Source organism: Cephus cinctus, unplaced genomic scaffold, assembly GCF_000341935.2.
Source record: "Cephus cinctus unplaced genomic scaffold, Ccin1 Ccin1_scaffold0690, whole genome shotgun sequence".
Taxonomy (NCBI): domain Eukaryota; kingdom Metazoa; phylum Arthropoda; class Insecta; order Hymenoptera; family Cephidae; genus Cephus; species Cephus cinctus.
Window position 1 is genome coordinate 503,012 of NW_014333313.1, and position 16,453 is coordinate 519,464.

At 44.4% G+C, this 16,453-nt stretch overlaps 2 protein-coding genes and 1 long non-coding RNA gene across 26 annotated transcripts in view; 1 reads left to right on the plus strand and 2 right to left on the minus strand.

Moving 5' to 3' along the window:
* The window catches only part of LOC107269935 (E3 ubiquitin-protein ligase Rnf220), a 73,372-nt gene extending 60,094 nt beyond the window's left edge, over positions 1 to 13,278 (plus strand). For all 6 annotated transcript variants that reach the window (XM_015744394.2, XM_015744396.2, XM_015744390.2 and 3 more), the window contains 5 exons: positions 10,310 to 10,578; positions 10,705 to 10,972; positions 11,047 to 11,510; positions 11,600 to 11,674; positions 11,799 to 13,278. In XM_015744394.2, the coding sequence (XP_015599880.1) occupies positions 10,310 to 10,578; positions 10,705 to 10,972; positions 11,047 to 11,510; positions 11,600 to 11,674; positions 11,799 to 11,870 (1,148 nt within the window). In that variant the 3' untranslated portion in view covers positions 11,871 to 13,278. The remainder of the gene's footprint in view (positions 1 to 10,309; positions 10,579 to 10,704; positions 10,973 to 11,046; positions 11,511 to 11,599; positions 11,675 to 11,798) is intronic.
* On the minus strand, positions 13 to 3,543 carry LOC107269936. Of its 9 annotated transcripts, none has more exons than XR_001538180.2 (7): positions 1,841 to 3,536; positions 1,551 to 1,689; positions 1,348 to 1,430; positions 1,147 to 1,266; positions 869 to 1,069; positions 498 to 760; positions 13 to 416 (listed from the first exon to the last, which is right to left on the minus strand). It is a non-coding gene; the product is annotated as an uncharacterized LOC107269936 (long non-coding RNA). The 9 variants fall into 9 exon arrangements; XR_003060304.1 differs by having other exon boundaries at positions 1,348 to 1,689; positions 1,841 to 2,374; positions 2,426 to 3,535; XR_001538181.2 differs by having other exon boundaries at positions 1,348 to 1,689; positions 1,841 to 2,361; positions 2,752 to 3,534.
* A 2,341-nt stretch (positions 13,279 to 15,619) lies between the features above and the next one.
* The window catches only part of LOC107269901 (filamin-A), a 36,663-nt gene continuing 35,829 nt past the window's right edge, over positions 15,620 to 16,453 (minus strand). For all 11 annotated transcript variants that reach the window (XM_015744313.2, XM_015744314.2, XM_015744315.2 and 8 more), the window contains one exon: positions 15,620 to 16,412. In XM_015744313.2, coding sequence (XP_015599799.1) covers positions 16,228 to 16,412 — 185 coding nt within the window. In that variant the 3' untranslated portion in view covers positions 15,620 to 16,227. The remainder of the gene's footprint in view (positions 16,413 to 16,453) is intronic.

Consider the following 16,453-nt stretch of genomic DNA (forward strand, 5'->3'; position numbering starts at 1 on the left):
GGGGGGGGGGGTTGCAGAATTCAGTACGTGACACACAGGCTGCCGGCCCGAGGTGTGGGATAGGTGTGCAGAGAGAAGGATGCCGAGAGTGTCGGATCTCTGGGTATAGAGGATAACCAGGAACTGTATAGGGGTGTTTTACAGGGCCGGGGTACAGGGGTGGTTTAGAATTGGTATGGTAAAGGGGAGGGTTGCTACGATCCGAGTGACTTTTGTATAAGTCCACTAATCTGTAGGTACGCACAATGCCAGTCTTTTGTTGGCCCGGCACAAGAGTCAGTCAGTCAGTCGGTCTCTCTGTCTGGCTGTCAGTGGTCGCTCTTTAGCGAGTGCGCTACGCTAGGGTGCATATTAGGGGATGCTAGCGATGGCTTTGAAAATCCGACAGACCAATCAAGAATGCCCGTAGCTAGGATCTGAAAGTGAAAAATAAATTTTCAACATATTCTATATATCCTTGCTCGCGGTGAAGAGGGATAGCAGCTGCTTTACCGTACCTGATTTTTCTGGTGATTTTCCGTAATTTTTGGCAAAAATTAAAAGAGCCCCAAAACGTGAGTGGTGTCGAAGCCATCGTTATAGAGATTTTCCTGGGTAACCGTGCCTCCCTCTTACCAGGGTAAAAGTCACCCTGGCTAGTCAGTCTTTCCAGGACGGACGGTAGGTTCACAGTCGTCGCACTGAACGGTTATTCCTCGGTAGTGACAAAAATAATAAAAAAAAAAAAGAATTTCTGTGCCACCAGTGAGTGCTGTATTACCTGTCAAAGTATCGGCGTGATTATCGGCTTGATAAAAATGGAAGGAATCTACCAGAACATGAGCGTCTCGCTGCTATGGAGTTTCTACAGTAAGTTCACATCACGAACCTCAATGAGATCCTAAAAGTCGTGGTATAAATTGTTCCCAGTAAGGAAATCATTATATCCGACGATACCTAGAAAAGCCAGTCCATTCGTCTTATTCTATCCTGACCTATCCACGGCTGTTTAGTACAGCCGCCATTGGCATAGGCAGCGAGCACGTGGTAGTTGATTGCGCAAACGACGACTGCGCAACCCGGAAATCCCCTACGAGCATAAACACACAGTAAGCAACCTCGTAATTTACAAATGGGGCAGTTTACATAAGTACAAAGCGCCATTACTAAAAGGGGGAAACCGTAGTGCTGCGCCGTAGAAGAAGAGCAGCGAATAAGACTGGTCCAGGAATAATAGTAAACTTGCCAGCATCCCAGCAGATAAGATCAGCCCACTGTTGGAAAGCGCTGGAAAAAAGAATAGCTAACGTTCACGTGCAAAACAGCAAACTCTAGTATAAGGAAGAGATCCACGTTGACACTACGTACCTGATATACAAAATTATTATGGGACCCCATAATTATGGGACCAAACTGCACTGTCCGAGTGACGTTGAGTGGGTATCATTGAACTGACAAAGTTTACCCCATCAGCCATCGGTGCCAGGACCCAATTTATAATAAAAAAAGAAATCTCAAGGTATTTATGACACAGGGCATCCTCGTGTATGTATCATCGCATTATGGGGTACCTGGCTATCAAAGGCGCCGCTTTTACAGCGGCCATATACAGTTTTACAGCGTTGAAATCTGACATCTATATAACAGTTTCACCGAGCGACCTATGAAAATCTTGAGTCGCGCAAAAGTGATGCCAGGGAGTGAAGAGAGCTAAAAAAAATAAATATGATAAACGTTCGATATAACGAGCGAGCTCGCAGGTGTAAAAAGTCCAGAATATAAATTTGTAACCGTGGACCAATAATTAGTGACGAGTGCCACGCAATACTTCTTCCTCCATTAAATTTTCAAAGATACTCACGGTACTGACAAGGATCCCAAAGTATTCCGCGATTTCGAAGAATGTCCTATCTATAGGCAGCCATCGAAGGAACTAGAAGAACGATAACATCAGCCAGTTGCCATCGGAGTCGCTCCCTGTTATACGCTCTCGTATGTGGAATTTATTTAAATCGCATCTTATTGCGGTTAGTTATGTGGCGCGATGGTACGTACGGTCTACAAGGCACATAGCACATACCAACTGCACACTCTGGTTATCTCAATAGTAACAATTACAGAGGCGAGAGAAGATCTCGCTATGCCGATAATGTTATATTATTGTCGGAGACTACTATGTTCCACGCGATAAAACACAGCCACCATCTTCTGGGTCGTTATGCCCCATGGCGTAGGTGCCATCACCCGCCTTTCCCCACTTCCACGTTCAGTTGGAAATACGTTTGAGAATGGGTAGTACTTGATAGGGAATGGAGATCATGAGTATCGAGTCATATTTTAAAGTCCCACTTGACACCTGATCTTGGTACTGGTTTTATTAATCTGAAAAATATAACTATAATATATATGCGAGAAGACGTTAATTTAAAAATATATATAGGTATACCTTGCTTAGGTGTTTGAGGTTTCAATTTTCTATCTCTAACTTGGCACCTTACCTTTGGCCTTTCTCTTTCCATTTACCCCAGTCTATTCTACCCTTTTAGGACTCACACTCATATTCTCTCTCTCTCTCTATCTCTCTGTACGTATGTGCTATTCAGGCGTAACAGAGAGTTTAATTAATATTCGCACAGCGGGTTGGCCCGTTTGATTAGCTCTCCGTTGCGCGAGCTGATGGGCAGGCATGCATCCACGTAGAACTACACACGTAGAAAGCGAGAGGGAGAGAGAGAGAGAGAAAGGCGAAGAGAGTGGAAGGTGAGTGAATACCGGAGAGAGCGCGCGAGAGAGAGAGATGAGGGATACATTCCGAGAGGCTGCGAACCAACTGTAATATCACAATCATAACCAGACCCCCTGGTCCATCCATCCATCCATCCATCCGTCTGTCCGTCCATCTACCAAAACGTCCTCACGCTTCAGCGATATCAAAGAACTGCTCGTCGGCCGTCACGTTTACAGTATTGCGTGTGCGGTGCCCGAGTTACGTTGCTATTATGACTGAACAAACACGCACCAGACTACCGTTTAACTATCTGAGAATCCTTGTAGTTTCGAGGTTAGATCGACGAGACGTCTTTACAGAAATAATTGACTGAGAGTAAATTGTCACTGTTCCGACTCACGCACGTAATCCCGTGGCACGGCTTAACCTCAAACCCAGCGGAGACCTGTCAGTCGGTAAGGGACTGTCGTTGAAAAATGTCCATGGCACACGTAAAGTCCGGCACTCGCAATTACTCGCGTATCTCCCACGGGCTATTATTTATTTAATATATTTATTATCACTCGAGCAACACACACGGTAGCAACGTATTTATTAAGGAGATAGCCGCGAGCCGAGTTTCTTTTAACTCGCTTCCAATTACCCGGAGTTAGTTTAATGGCAGATGGCGCTGCAGTCGCCACCGTCACTTAAAACTCCGCTACGGCGCGTCGTTCTTTTCCATACGCTCCGTGTCCTTACTTCTTATATATCCATTCATTCGCAGATCCATCTGTATGTAGGGGGTTGTACGTTGCATAAGCTGTCTCGCGAGTCGCAACATAGTTTAATACCGACCGCGTTGCTGTATTGGTATAAAGGTTAGTACCGTTTGTTTGAATCTTACGAAGGAGCGGGACAGGAGTCGCTGCCTTCGGGCTCTGACGGTGCGTGTTGCCCGATAATGTAATAACGTATCCCCCTTACGAGTCTACTTCATAAAGTAAACCTTCCTTTACTCCCTCTCGCACTCCAGGCTCGACATCTTGCTGTGCATCCTCTTTATTGCCGCCCTCTTCCTCCTTTATCCAGGCCACCTTTATGCGGCAGAGGTCCTCGCCAATTCCCCAACTGGCAAACGGCTTGGCTCACCGTCGGGTTAGTAAATCTTAACTCGCAGCTTGTCGCTGCCCTTTTTTCTTCCTCGCGGCCGCTTAATTGTCACCGTATTCCCATACGGATACGCACTCGACTAACATAACCTCTCGAGGAACTGAATCAGAGTATATCGCGTGTCTTGTCCGAGGACTCTCAATTATTTCAAATTTCTCAGGAGCGACGCCCGTACGCGGCCTTATCTTTATATCCACTCCCTTCGCCATACTCGACTTTCTGCCTGGCTGATGAAAATTTAAGTCAGGTCATTACCGACTCTTATCTTTTGCTCTCCATTACTGGGACACTTCATAATACCGGTAGGTGGTAGCTTGGTATTCTTGTTATGGATAACGTAGAAACTGGCCTCTTTGTTATATACCTTTTTTTTCTCTCTTCTCGCCCACGTCCAGCCGATTGGACGGCGGGATTTACGCGGGAATTTAAACGGAAATTCAAATATCCGATATGGGTAAGGTCGACGGGAGATCAAGAATATTTAAAGTGGGTACCGGTGGGAGGTGAAGAAAAGATATTATTACTGTTCCTGATCCGTAATACAAAATGGAAGACCACAGACGCGCGTAGACTACTCGCTGAGTAAGATATCGTCTGGAAGCACGATGTGTTTATGAATATTGGCATATCATCCATACACTTGCAGTTGCACATGCAACTGTCCATATACCCTGTGCATACACTACCTACTGACCATACAGTCTACATCGATGATAATTTACACACACGTCTTCCCAGCAAGACAAAAACATAAACCGCCGCTTGTTGTTCCCTCCGGATGAATCGCAGCTACGTAATGCATAATACCTGCAGATGCGTCGGGACGCTCAAAAGGGCGCGGTGCGTCCGGTTGTACGCGCCTGGTAGCCGCTTACCATCGCGAGAGCCACCGCTATCAATTTCAATTCGGCGTTCAGCGGCTGCTTTGTAATTTTCTTCAGCGGGGCCTCTCTTGGTCTGCGGGAGAGAAGCAAGAACAGCCCAAGATACGATGTTCGACTTTCTTTCTTTTTCACGTTTTTTAATCTTTCATCGTTTTCCTCTTCTTTTATTTTATTTCATCGACTCCTCCCGCCCACGTATCCCACACAGCCAATTTACTCCCGCGTCTCTAGGACCGTTATCCGGAATAATTTTTGAAAAAAAAAAAAAATATACTCCACAAAATTTTTTTTCAAATTTCAATACTAAAAAAAAATTTCGTCACGTGACGTCACTCACGTCTCTCACCCCGCTCACAGGTGAAGTCTAGCCACGGTAAACATACTCGATACCACTATGTTCTAGGCACTTATATAAAGCTGTACCCATGATATATAAGGGATTTGTCTCCGCAGCAGCACGGCATACGTCATCCCGCAAATATTAACTCTGATACGGGCCATTCATTCACTTAATTACAAACAGCCGTGATTTAAGGGAGCCCAGTCCGCAGGGGGTCCGACGGCACCAACCACGTCGGTAGGTGTCCAAGGTGTAGAGGATACTACGTGGTCTTCTTTACGAGCCCGTCGTTGGCACAACAGGAGATAGAGCCGAGGAGCGTCACGAGTATACAAGTACCTTTATACACGTCCTGAACCGTACCACGTGCTGGCGGTCGTAGGTTGGAATTTTTGGCGAAACAATTTTTCACTCTCGCCTCCGGAAACGGCCAGTCAAACGGGCCTCGGCCAATAAATTCGTTTCGACGATCGCTATCACAAAGCGATCACTGCCGGGCAAACGGGCAGGTCTCTCGTAGGATAAAGAAGATAGAGGGAGGAAGCGCCGAAGGGATCCTGTCGCCTTTCAGCCCCTGAACCTCCCTGGCTGGGGGTAGGAAGGAAGAAACGGATGGAAAGGAATGTCTATATGAAGGTCGACAGAACCGTGAACCCGGTGACGCGTGATCTTGCACATCGGCCAAAGGAAAGATTAGCATCCTTGGGATACGTCTATGCCAAAACTGAAAAACAAGCTCGGTTGAATCTGAGGGTTGAGAAAGAATTTTTTTTTTTTTTTTCTTTTTTTTATCACAACAGACAGTCGTCGATAATTTTAATCGTCGGTCCAGAATTACCCGGTTCGATATTTACGGGAGATCTCGTCTCGCGCGGTCTCAGGTGATGCTCAATTTTTCTAAGAAGATTCCAGGGCTGTAAAATCGCGTTAGACACTCTCATCCCCTATGGCGTCCTCGTACGATCATGGTTACGCGAGTAGGTACCAGGCATTACGATATGAGAGATTTACCTCGGCAGCATCTTCGAGATGAGAAGAGCTGAGATACTCTGGTATGCATGAAAGGACCTTGTCCTTAGACCCCCGACCCTCTTAGGGGTTGCTGCTTCAGAACCACCCTGTAGATGTTCCTCCGTCGCCCTTATATCCTTAACTGCCGAACTTATAGTCGAGCCAGCCAGCGAACAGCAGCAGAGGCCACCCTTCTTCGTCCCCCTTAGTTCGCTGGGTACTTGCACGCGCGACTGTAATATACCTTTTGCCCGAACCAAGACACCCTTGTACCAAATTTTTTTTGACAAACTGAAAATTTTTTTTTTGGAATATTCATATTTATCTATGCCTCGTAACTGTCTGTTTTTTTTTTAATTTTCATGGACTCCATTTTTTAAGACGTTCCTAGTCATCCATGATCAGTACCGCTGGGATAGGGCTGGCTAACTGGACCATTAGGTGGGTTTAACTCTGGTCGTTATCATTTCATTACGCGCGCTTGAGCCGACTAATTGTTAAGAATACGTGTAACGCCTACATTGTTTCCAGGGATTACGTTATTAATAAAATAGCCGTTTCGCGCCTGCCGCTGGAATACTGGCATTGCGTGCAACCCCAGAGCTGGTTGGATTATTCATTTAGGGGTGTAACAATGAGTACCGCCTAATGCTAGTTCAGAATTACACTAGGATTTTAGGATCAATGATCCAGCCATTTTAGGTATGGGCTACAGTGAGCTATCGTCGAGTCTGATAACCTGAGCTTGCTCCGAGCCTATTTGGATTTTTACGATTGCCCAAGTATTTTGAAAATATTTTTTTGAGTAGGTCTAAGTATCTGTAGGTGCTTGAGATCTCGATGGGAAAATGGAAAATTTTCAAAAATTTATTCCAATTCGAAATTTTATCCGAATCGGGCTCTGGCTCCCTTGTGCACCGTGGAAACGGCGAGATCTGTTACGGCAATAGCCGTGCTATAATAATTCATAGAAAATCAGTCAAAGTATTTCGAAGGGGTTGAAATCCCTGGAGCTAAAGGGGTTGCAAGACTGGAGCACATGCTTGCTTATATAGATATACACTGGGCGGTGTAACGGATCAAGAGAGAACCGCGTGTCAGTACTGCCAACTTCCAGACCCCATAACCCACCCCATCCAGTGACAACAGTTGTGGTTAAATGCCTGATGGCCACCCTTACCTACAACCCCCGCGGCTGATTTCGCCTGAACGTAACTCTTTCGCTGCCGTGGGCGTTTCGGAGGACCCGGGTACAGTTATTTAATTAAAACCGGATTATATGCTGGAAACTGTGGGGTATAGGTTGGTACCACTGCCACCTTGTAACTTTGATATTTCTCCGAGCACTAGGAGAGACTCCCTGTCGACGTATAGTGTAAACGTATATATGTATATTATAACAGGTTAGGTTATACTAATAGCCTGGATACGGATCAAGTGCACGCAAATGTCCCACCGATTGGACTGATTTACATGTAAAACGTAACAGGACGAAATTAAGGGTTATGAAACTTTTGAAAATCGTTATTTCGAATTCTTATCTCTTTGTTCGAAATAACAAGTCGTCCCTTTATATAGAAAATCGAGGAACCCTCTTGGATATTTTTCACGAGCGTTGATGGCTCTCTATTAAATCAAAGGAGCATTCCTGATGGCGGATGCGCGCGGAATTCAAATCGCTGGTCGTAAAGGGAAGAAGGAAGTTGAAGACGCGGCCAAATGGTGGCGAGAGGACGTCGATAAAGAGTGTGGTCCGTCTTTTGGGGTTTTCTGAAAGAAAAAAAAATTTTTTTAAAATAAATTTAGGTATAGGCAAATATGAATTTTTTAATACGACTCTTCGTTTCGTTCGTACAGATATGACGATTATGACGTTTTTCCTTACCCCGCTCTCAGGGCGTAGCTGTGGATTGGCAACTGTTGCGATTAAAAATCCCCTAGCAAACGTTCACTGCCGTCTACGATTAAGTCCCTAGGATTCTTATCTACCCCTTTATTACTCTTGAAACGAGTTTTATTTTCCAAGGGGTATTTTAACTGACTCGTATATCGCTCCGTGCTTTCGCAAAGGCTCGCGCCTTGTCGGCTTCGTTCGCATCTCTCACGCGTAATCGGCCAATTATCGAGTGATAAGACATCACAGCTTGAGAACAGAGATAAAATACGAAATAATTACAGGATTTTTAAATTTACCTCAAAGAAGACTCCTAGCCATTCTTATGGGAGCTGTTTATGATTATTATTCAATTTCTTTTTTTTTTACCCTCTCACCATCCCCGTGTCACTTTTAATATTCAGATAGGAGACGGAGCTCTTATTTATTTTTTGAAACGACCCGGTCTTCGTCCTTAATTAAAGATATCACACCAGGCGAAAGCTTCTATCTTTTCTTCGAGAGCCCATTCTCTTTTTAGCCTCCCTGGCCGTCGTCTCTCCGCGAAACGTTCTCGCTGTCATTTCGCGTCCCAGGATGATACGGAGGCTAAGTGTAAATGATAGCACAGTTATGGTCAGAAGGAAGTGGAGAAGATAGGCCAAGAGAAAAAAAAAAGGCATTGTCCCGAAAGGAAATAAAAAGATAAAAATCCCGAAGAGAATACACTCTGGCTTAGCCATCTGCCTTAATGGCTACCCTGACTCCTTGGATAGACTTAAATTTTCGCGCAAGATGCCGCTTCTCTTTTTTTCCCTTATTTCTCTCTTTCTCGTACTCGTTAATTATACCAGCCGCTAAACGAACGACCACGGTACCGGACGCGAGACTCTTCCTGCTAGATCAAATACCAATTCCCTCCACGTCCATGAAAAATACAGTAGAGACAATAAAAGAAAAAAGAAATGTAAATAAAAATTTTTTTTTCAAATCTTCATCTTTTGTATAAAAAATTCATTCCCAACCCCCAAAGTCCAATGCGAATGAAACGATCTCTATCGTATTGTATATACATATATACAGTCGCATAGTACGTCCCTGCATACTCTAGTAAGTATAAGTGAAATTTTCAAGCGCGACTGTACGCCCCTTCGATAAAGGAAGGAAAAGGAATATCGAATACAGTGGCGTAGACATAAATTTGCTGGCGCACTTAATTGAAAGGGGAAAGGAGAAAAGAAACGCAGTGGATACGTATAGGGAGGAAAGGGGGTTAGGTGATATAGGAGGTCACGGGACAAAAGAGGACGCCTCAGGACGGGATACTCTGCGAGCAGATACACGGATATGTTAAACGGCTCAAGAATTCCAGCCGGGCATTCTCCAAATAAACGAGATACGAACAAACGGCACTGTACCTACTACTGAAACTCCCTAGCAAGGAACCCGGGACGTGGTCCAAGTGGCATCCTTCCACTTCTATGTATGCATGCACTTTTGTATAGAAAAAAATTATCTTTTTGACATCTATTACCTTTTCCCTTTCCGGTGTCTTTAACCTGCATAAGTATTGAGCCATAGGGAATTTTTAGTTAAAAAGTCACTAGGATATACGTCGTGTTCTAGAATTCGCTGGTTCTGGCTATTTCCAAGCGAAGTAGGTTACTCCGCTGCATTTTGTCTTATGGCGATACTCGGGCTCTTGAGGACCATTGAGGTTATGTCGGCGAGTCGAAAACAGGGAGGCAGAAGGAAAAGCAAATGTTTCACGTCCACCGATTCTTGGGCCACGTCGACAGATACTCGTGGACCAATCGGGACAACCCTGGGGCTAGGATCTTCTTGTAAAAATAGACAAGGGGACGATACGCTCACGATTTCCGGATATGCGGTTATGCTGTTTGGTCTTGGTGTTTTTGAACTATGCGGTCGGTTGGGATATTCACGATGCTTCTTTTTTTCTTCTCTCTCGTCTCTTATTTCGACTGCTTTTCCTTTAACGTATCCTATAAGCTTCTCTCGTATGTCGGGACTCCTCTTCTTTACTCTCGCGCTAGTTGTGCGTGCGTTCCTTACTTCCTTCGGCTGCAAATAAATAAACATTTGTGTGAAACGCTACAGCTGCGAGCATCCCGCACCCGCCGTGGACGCTTATAAACTTATATACGCAGAACCGCCATGTTTTTCGACCGTTTGGATTGACTTGTAGCCGATTTCAGGAGTACGTCAAGATTTTGAACTTTCATTTAAATGACAAAGAAACCGAAGGTCTCGTCCGGATATGCATTGACGAGTGAGCGAAGGGGAATGAAGAAATAAAAGTTGCTTTTGTGTCTCCACAGGCAAGAAGAAGTTTCCGTCAGATCCTTCGTGTTGCCCGGTGTGCGGGGTGACGGTGAGACCTCAGGAGCTTGAGCAGCACTTCGCCCAGGAGATGGATCGGCTCTATAAAATATCGGCCAGTTCACGACCAAGACCACCACGCTCGACGGCACCGCCAGGACATCCTCAGGATCATCCGCATGGACCCATGCTGCACGCACCCTCGTCAGCGGACGGGACGCCTCAGGGTAGATGGGAGACGTACAAGAGAATCAAAGCGAACAGACAGGTGAGTTTGATTTTATAAAACCAGATTTAAGTATTAGCCCTCACAATATCAAGTTACCCCTAGAGTTAAGTTAAGTTACCTCGCTGGTGCTGGGGTGGATCTTCAAGTTCCTGGATGAATTTTCAGGCGCGGATCCGTGTGAAAAATCGTAAGAGAAAAGCGGACGAGCCATCCTGTCCTGTTTGCAGTGAGAGACTCTCAGGCACTCCTGAGGAATTGAACCAGCACGTGGAGAGGTGCTTGAACAAGCACAACGGGAACCCAGCAGGGCAGAGCTCCAACCTGGACGACGAGGACGTCGACGTGGAGGGTGACGCGGAGACCTTCGAGGAATACGAATGGGCTGGTCAGAGAAGAATTCGTGCGACGTCCATGCTGGTCGGTGGATTTTCCGGTGAGTAGAAACGTCATCCGTTCGCATTGCACCTGGGATCATCTTCTGGATGGTAATATTTGGACCTGGTGCAGCTGCGGGTCTGGCCACGTCCTCGAGCAATCGCGGCGGCAGCGCCAGTGGCGGTGGGAATCAGCAGGACGAGGAAGACGTTGACCTCGTGGTAGACGGCGATGATGCTGCCCAGTTCGGACCAGCCCAGTACTCCGAAGCCGACGTAGTAGCTCCCCGGGTGGATGGGACTCCTCGTGAACAGAAGGAACGCGAAGCCTTACGGGAAGCCGTCATCTCGCCAAATGCCCCGCATACGCCGCACACGCCTCCTGGCGATCAGCATCATCCGACTGGAGTCGAGGTCAAACCTGAACCAGGTACCACGACCCCGTTGACGCAGCCGAACGAGAACGAGGAACCCGAGAGGAATTCCCCGGCAGTACCTAGGGACGGTGAGACTCCGGTCGTGGAAGCACTGAGAGGTCGCATCCGCGAGCTGGAAGCTGAAATGCGTGGACAGCCGTTCAAGTGTCTCATTTGCATGGTAAATTTTATACGACCTGATATTACTTACGTGACCTTTGACCTCGCTCGGTTCAACTTTAATCATCGTTATATCCTGCATTTACTCAGGAGCAATACAAGAAGCCTGTGACGTCGGTATGCTGCTGGCACGTGCATTGCGAACAGTGTTGGCTACACACGCTGGTGAGTCCCTTTATTTTTATACTAAAAAAAAAATATTTTTATTCAAAAATCAAATTCCTTTTTTTTTTTCTTTTTATTTAAATCATTCTATCCTCATCGCGTTTTGGTCCCACTGTGATTACAGGGCGCGAAAAAGCTCTGTCCACAATGTAACATGATTACGTCGCCGGCGGATCTGCGACGGATTTACATGTGAAACCTTCCAAAGAATGACGTCACGCGAGAGCTGATTTACACGCGTTTCCTTGCTCCTATCAAGGAACCTAAGCTCGTTCGACCTGAGATCGATCGATCGAGAGATTTGATCGACCTGTCAAAAAATGTATGAAAAAAAGAGAAGAAGAAGGAAACACGCCACTTGTATATTTGTATATTACGTTAAACTAACGATTTAAATACCGTTACGTATTTAGCGCTTAGTAAATTAACTTTTAGATTGTAACGTGAACGCGTATTATTGTCATCGATCCGTTCTCTCATTATTATTATTATTATTATTATTATTATCGTTGTTATCGACGAATTTCACCATTCTCCTTATCACTGTTCTCATCACCATCACATCACTCTTCATTACTATTGTTATTGTCATTGATCGATACCATTTAGTCAACGGAAATGCACTGTCACCCGTGAAATTTTTTTCTTAGTGCACCGATTTATCAATAAAAAGGGAAAAAATGAAAAAAAAAAGGAGGATAATAAATTCGAAAATACACGTGTCCAATGCCTCAAGTACTTAAACACGTGTGACGTTTGAAATGACAAGTAGAGACGCTGGACGTTTTTTTTTTCCCCCGAAAGGTGCGTTACGATGAAAATACCTAATGAAGGTTCCTTCGCGTCGAAGATTTTTGCGAATTAACTTATTTTCTAGAATATTTATTTTTGAGCCTTTTTCGCGAATGAGTGAATGATCGAGTGACGTACGACGATAGGGAAAAAATTGAGGAGAGGCTGTGCATCTAAGAAAATGAAAATAACAAAGGGCGACTTCAAGGCAGCACAAAGCTGTACGGATAAAGATATTTTTTTTGTGTTTTAACTCGATCAGTAAAAAAAAAGTGTAATACATTTTTTTTTTTCGATGTATTCGTTAACTTTGTTCTTGAACCTTGCTGGTTACGAGTCGCTGATAATTTTGTAATTGTCAAGCGGGAAATTCGAACTTGGCACTTTTTGCATTTGCGTAAAAACGATATTTCGTGCCTGATTCGTCCGTATACGGTGAGAGAAACGAATCACGTATTTCCCCTGCGTGCAAAAGCCTGACTCGATTTTCAAAATGTTACAGAAAACGTAATAACTTTTTTTTTCTTTTTCATTTTGCACTTTCACAATCATTTTTTCTTTATTTTAACAATTGCTAAGACTTCGTATACATAACAAAAGACCGTCTACTTTAACTGCGATAAAATTGTCTTACTGTACGTTTTGTGATGCGTCGAAAAAAAAAAAAAAAGAAGCACGCACGTGGGGACATGTCAAACAGTTATTAAAAATTTCGAAAAAAAAAAAAAAACTAACATGTAAATACACGGCGCTACGATGCGTTATAAACACAAAGTTGTTCTGTACTCAATAAAAACGACCATGGAATGTAACAACAGATCTCTCTTATTGTATCTCCACGAATCGCCGAAAGCAAAATAATCGGAAAAAAAAGCCAAATATTCACGATGCCCAGAAGCATTTACGTAACCGTAACAAAATTTATGTAAACAAAAAGATATTTATCTCGTGACTCCCGACGCGTCCGTAAGGTAAGAAGCTTCAATTAAGGTAAAAGAAAGGAGAGTAATGGTGGTTCGAGAAAAAAGAACAAGACGCAAAAAAAAAGAAGAAAGGAAGGCAGACAAAATGGCGCTGGTGTATATCTACATGTATACTTGGCATACAAAACATGTACAGCTATGAGTTCAGTTAACGATCTAAAGGATCAGAAGGTGGTACCGTAGTGATGCTGTTGAAAATTTCCTTTGCCAAGTGTATACACTTGTACTCGTAGTATACAGTATATAAGACAGAAGACCCATTACCACGTAGCAGAGCTTGTGGCTGTTGTACCGTATAGTTGGCAGGTAAGCGAGACAGAACGGAAAGTAAAAGAGAGTTTGAGGAAAATCCATCTCCCTTTTCTGGTAGGACGTATATATAAAAGGTGGGATTGTAGCTGGAGGCTGAGAATTGGAAAGCTCCGCCTATCGCTTCCTTGGACGATGCTTCGCTTCCGCCGCGTTTCTATATGTATACAGGAGTGACGAGAGCATAAAGGCGACTTCTATTATACCTGCGCTGACGCAGCCTCTTTCATCGCTGAATATAAGACACTTTTCTCCGGTTGGTCCAGACGTTAAGACACGTACGAAATCCGCTTACCGTCCATAGGAAATCATGAGAATTGGTAGGAACCTCACGAAGCGTCATAACCTATGATTACGAGGAGTACTTGAGATACGATCGGCCACTTTTTTCTCTACACTTTTAGGTTAAATCAAGAGAAATATATTGTTTCGGTGTATCAAAATCTTGCGGCAGGTTACCTGTGCTATGATCTTCCATGTAGAGACGATAATTCGAAAGTTTGTTTGTTACCATGGAAACAGCAACCGTGATTGAGTAATTTGCCACCAGAGGGTCCTAGCGGGAATATAAATAGCCAGTTGAGGAGGGGGAAGGACAGCTATACAGAGGGCCGTTGGTTAAAGTATGGTGGGGCGTGTTTCTAACCAGATGGGTTAGCCAACGGCGCAACTCCAGCAGCTACCTTCACGCCTGCGAACTTGCTCGCAAAACCTGGAGGTTACCTCAGCAGGCGCCGCCTACCGTCCTATCGAAGCCACGAACAGTGAGCCGGCACTCTTGAGGTTCTCCAACCGCCACACAGTAGGTATAGGTTGTACCTACTCCTACAGGGACTTTTGTAATTTCTCTGTATTGTTCCGCGAACCACCCTATAAAAGAGGGACGCACCTACCTACCTCACCCAGTAAGCACATCTACAGGGGGATTTTATGTACCTACGACCCTCCCTTAACCTCATCGAGTCGATACTCCGAACTCCGGGTGAACTGGGCCACGACGCAACCCCTTCCAAGACCACCAGGCACCAGTAGCTACGACCATCCCCCTGCGGCACCCTCTCCGATGACCTTTTTTCATCGTTTTTAGCACCCCGTCTAGGCGGCAGGTGTTTTTCAGCAGGTGCGATTAAGCGTGACGTGAAGTTATGGGAGTGCGCTTATTTCGTAATGTCCTTAACATCCCCTAACAGCTAGGGGATGTTTCTACCGTCTTCTTGCTTTACGTATGCTTATTCCAAGCCTCCCTGTCTGGGTTCAGGATATGCTTTATATCCACTGTAAACGGAGAAACGGTACGATAACCAGAGGGATGAATTAGGCTACGATTTTCTGTGGGATGGATTTTATCAGAGAATTCGAATTTTCTAAATCTCCTCTGGCATCTAAAAAATGAGGGTGATTTACCCCTGCGCCAATTTCATCAAATGAGCCCCCCCTCTTTCGATCGACCTGAGAGTCTGCCCTCCTACGTAATTTATTGAAACGTCATTGGTATCTCATGAGAAATTCAAAATGGACGCTTTCGCGTGTTTCGCCTACCTTCTTTTTTTCCACGTGTTCCACGTCATAACGTTATATTTCTTCGTGTTGCAGCTGCAGCCTCGACGCGTGCAGGTGTATTGAAATTATTGAAAATAAAAAAAAAATTGTTACACGTACCTCACCGGTTAGATTACAAAAAAAATAGCTGTCGGCTTCTCGAGATCCAATTTATCATCCCCCCCCTTCATCTCCCCAAGACATGAAGGATCGATTAAAATATCCTCATTATGTACAAGAGATAATTCTCCTTCATGCTCGCTACAATGTTCATCCCTGTAATTAATAAGGGGCCAGGTGTTAATAAATAACGTTACAAAGGTCTTAATAAATATATTAGTTTTTATTTCTACATTAATGTATAATAGACAATATGCAATATATGTAATCTATACATAATTACCGATAACATAGTTATAATGCTATATAATGCAATTAGGATTTGATTCGTATGGCATGACATGTGCATAGTTTATAATAAAATAGGATATCGAAAGGCACGTCGATTTTCGCATATGAGTAACTCACCCACGTGCGCACCCTTTACATCTACTTTGGTGACTTCCGCTCACATAATTAATTTGTATATCGCGTAATTTCAATAATTATCCGACATCGCGTCAATTTATTGTCAATTTATCGCTGACACAGCAATATACGTATATACCGAATAGACGCGCCATTTACATAAGATAAACAGCTTTATCAAATTTTTAACACGGAAGGTGTCAAAGTAGCAAGTGGGCGCAAGGTCTCGGGATGAAAGGGGATGAGCGAGGAGGGAAAAGAAGTGGGGGAGACATGGAAACCAGTCGCAAGTAAAATCTAACGAAACTCAAGGCTGGACAATAAGTCGACTGGATTACTCTCTCACGAATTGGCAATATTAACAATCTCACTGTTATGAAAAAGAAAAAGTCCTCGAGACTCTTAAACATCAACCTTGTAAGGTGAACCCGGGATATGCTCATCGCCCCACTTAACGATTACAATGTACTCTCCCCTCTCTCGCACCACGTAATTAACGTTGTAATTATTGCGTCCTGCGTGTTTCACTTGAACCTCCTCGCTGGGGCCCTTGGGCCCGTAGACACCAACGTAGAGAATATTGTTACCTGAATAAGAAATAATAAATTAACATTCGTTATACATAATG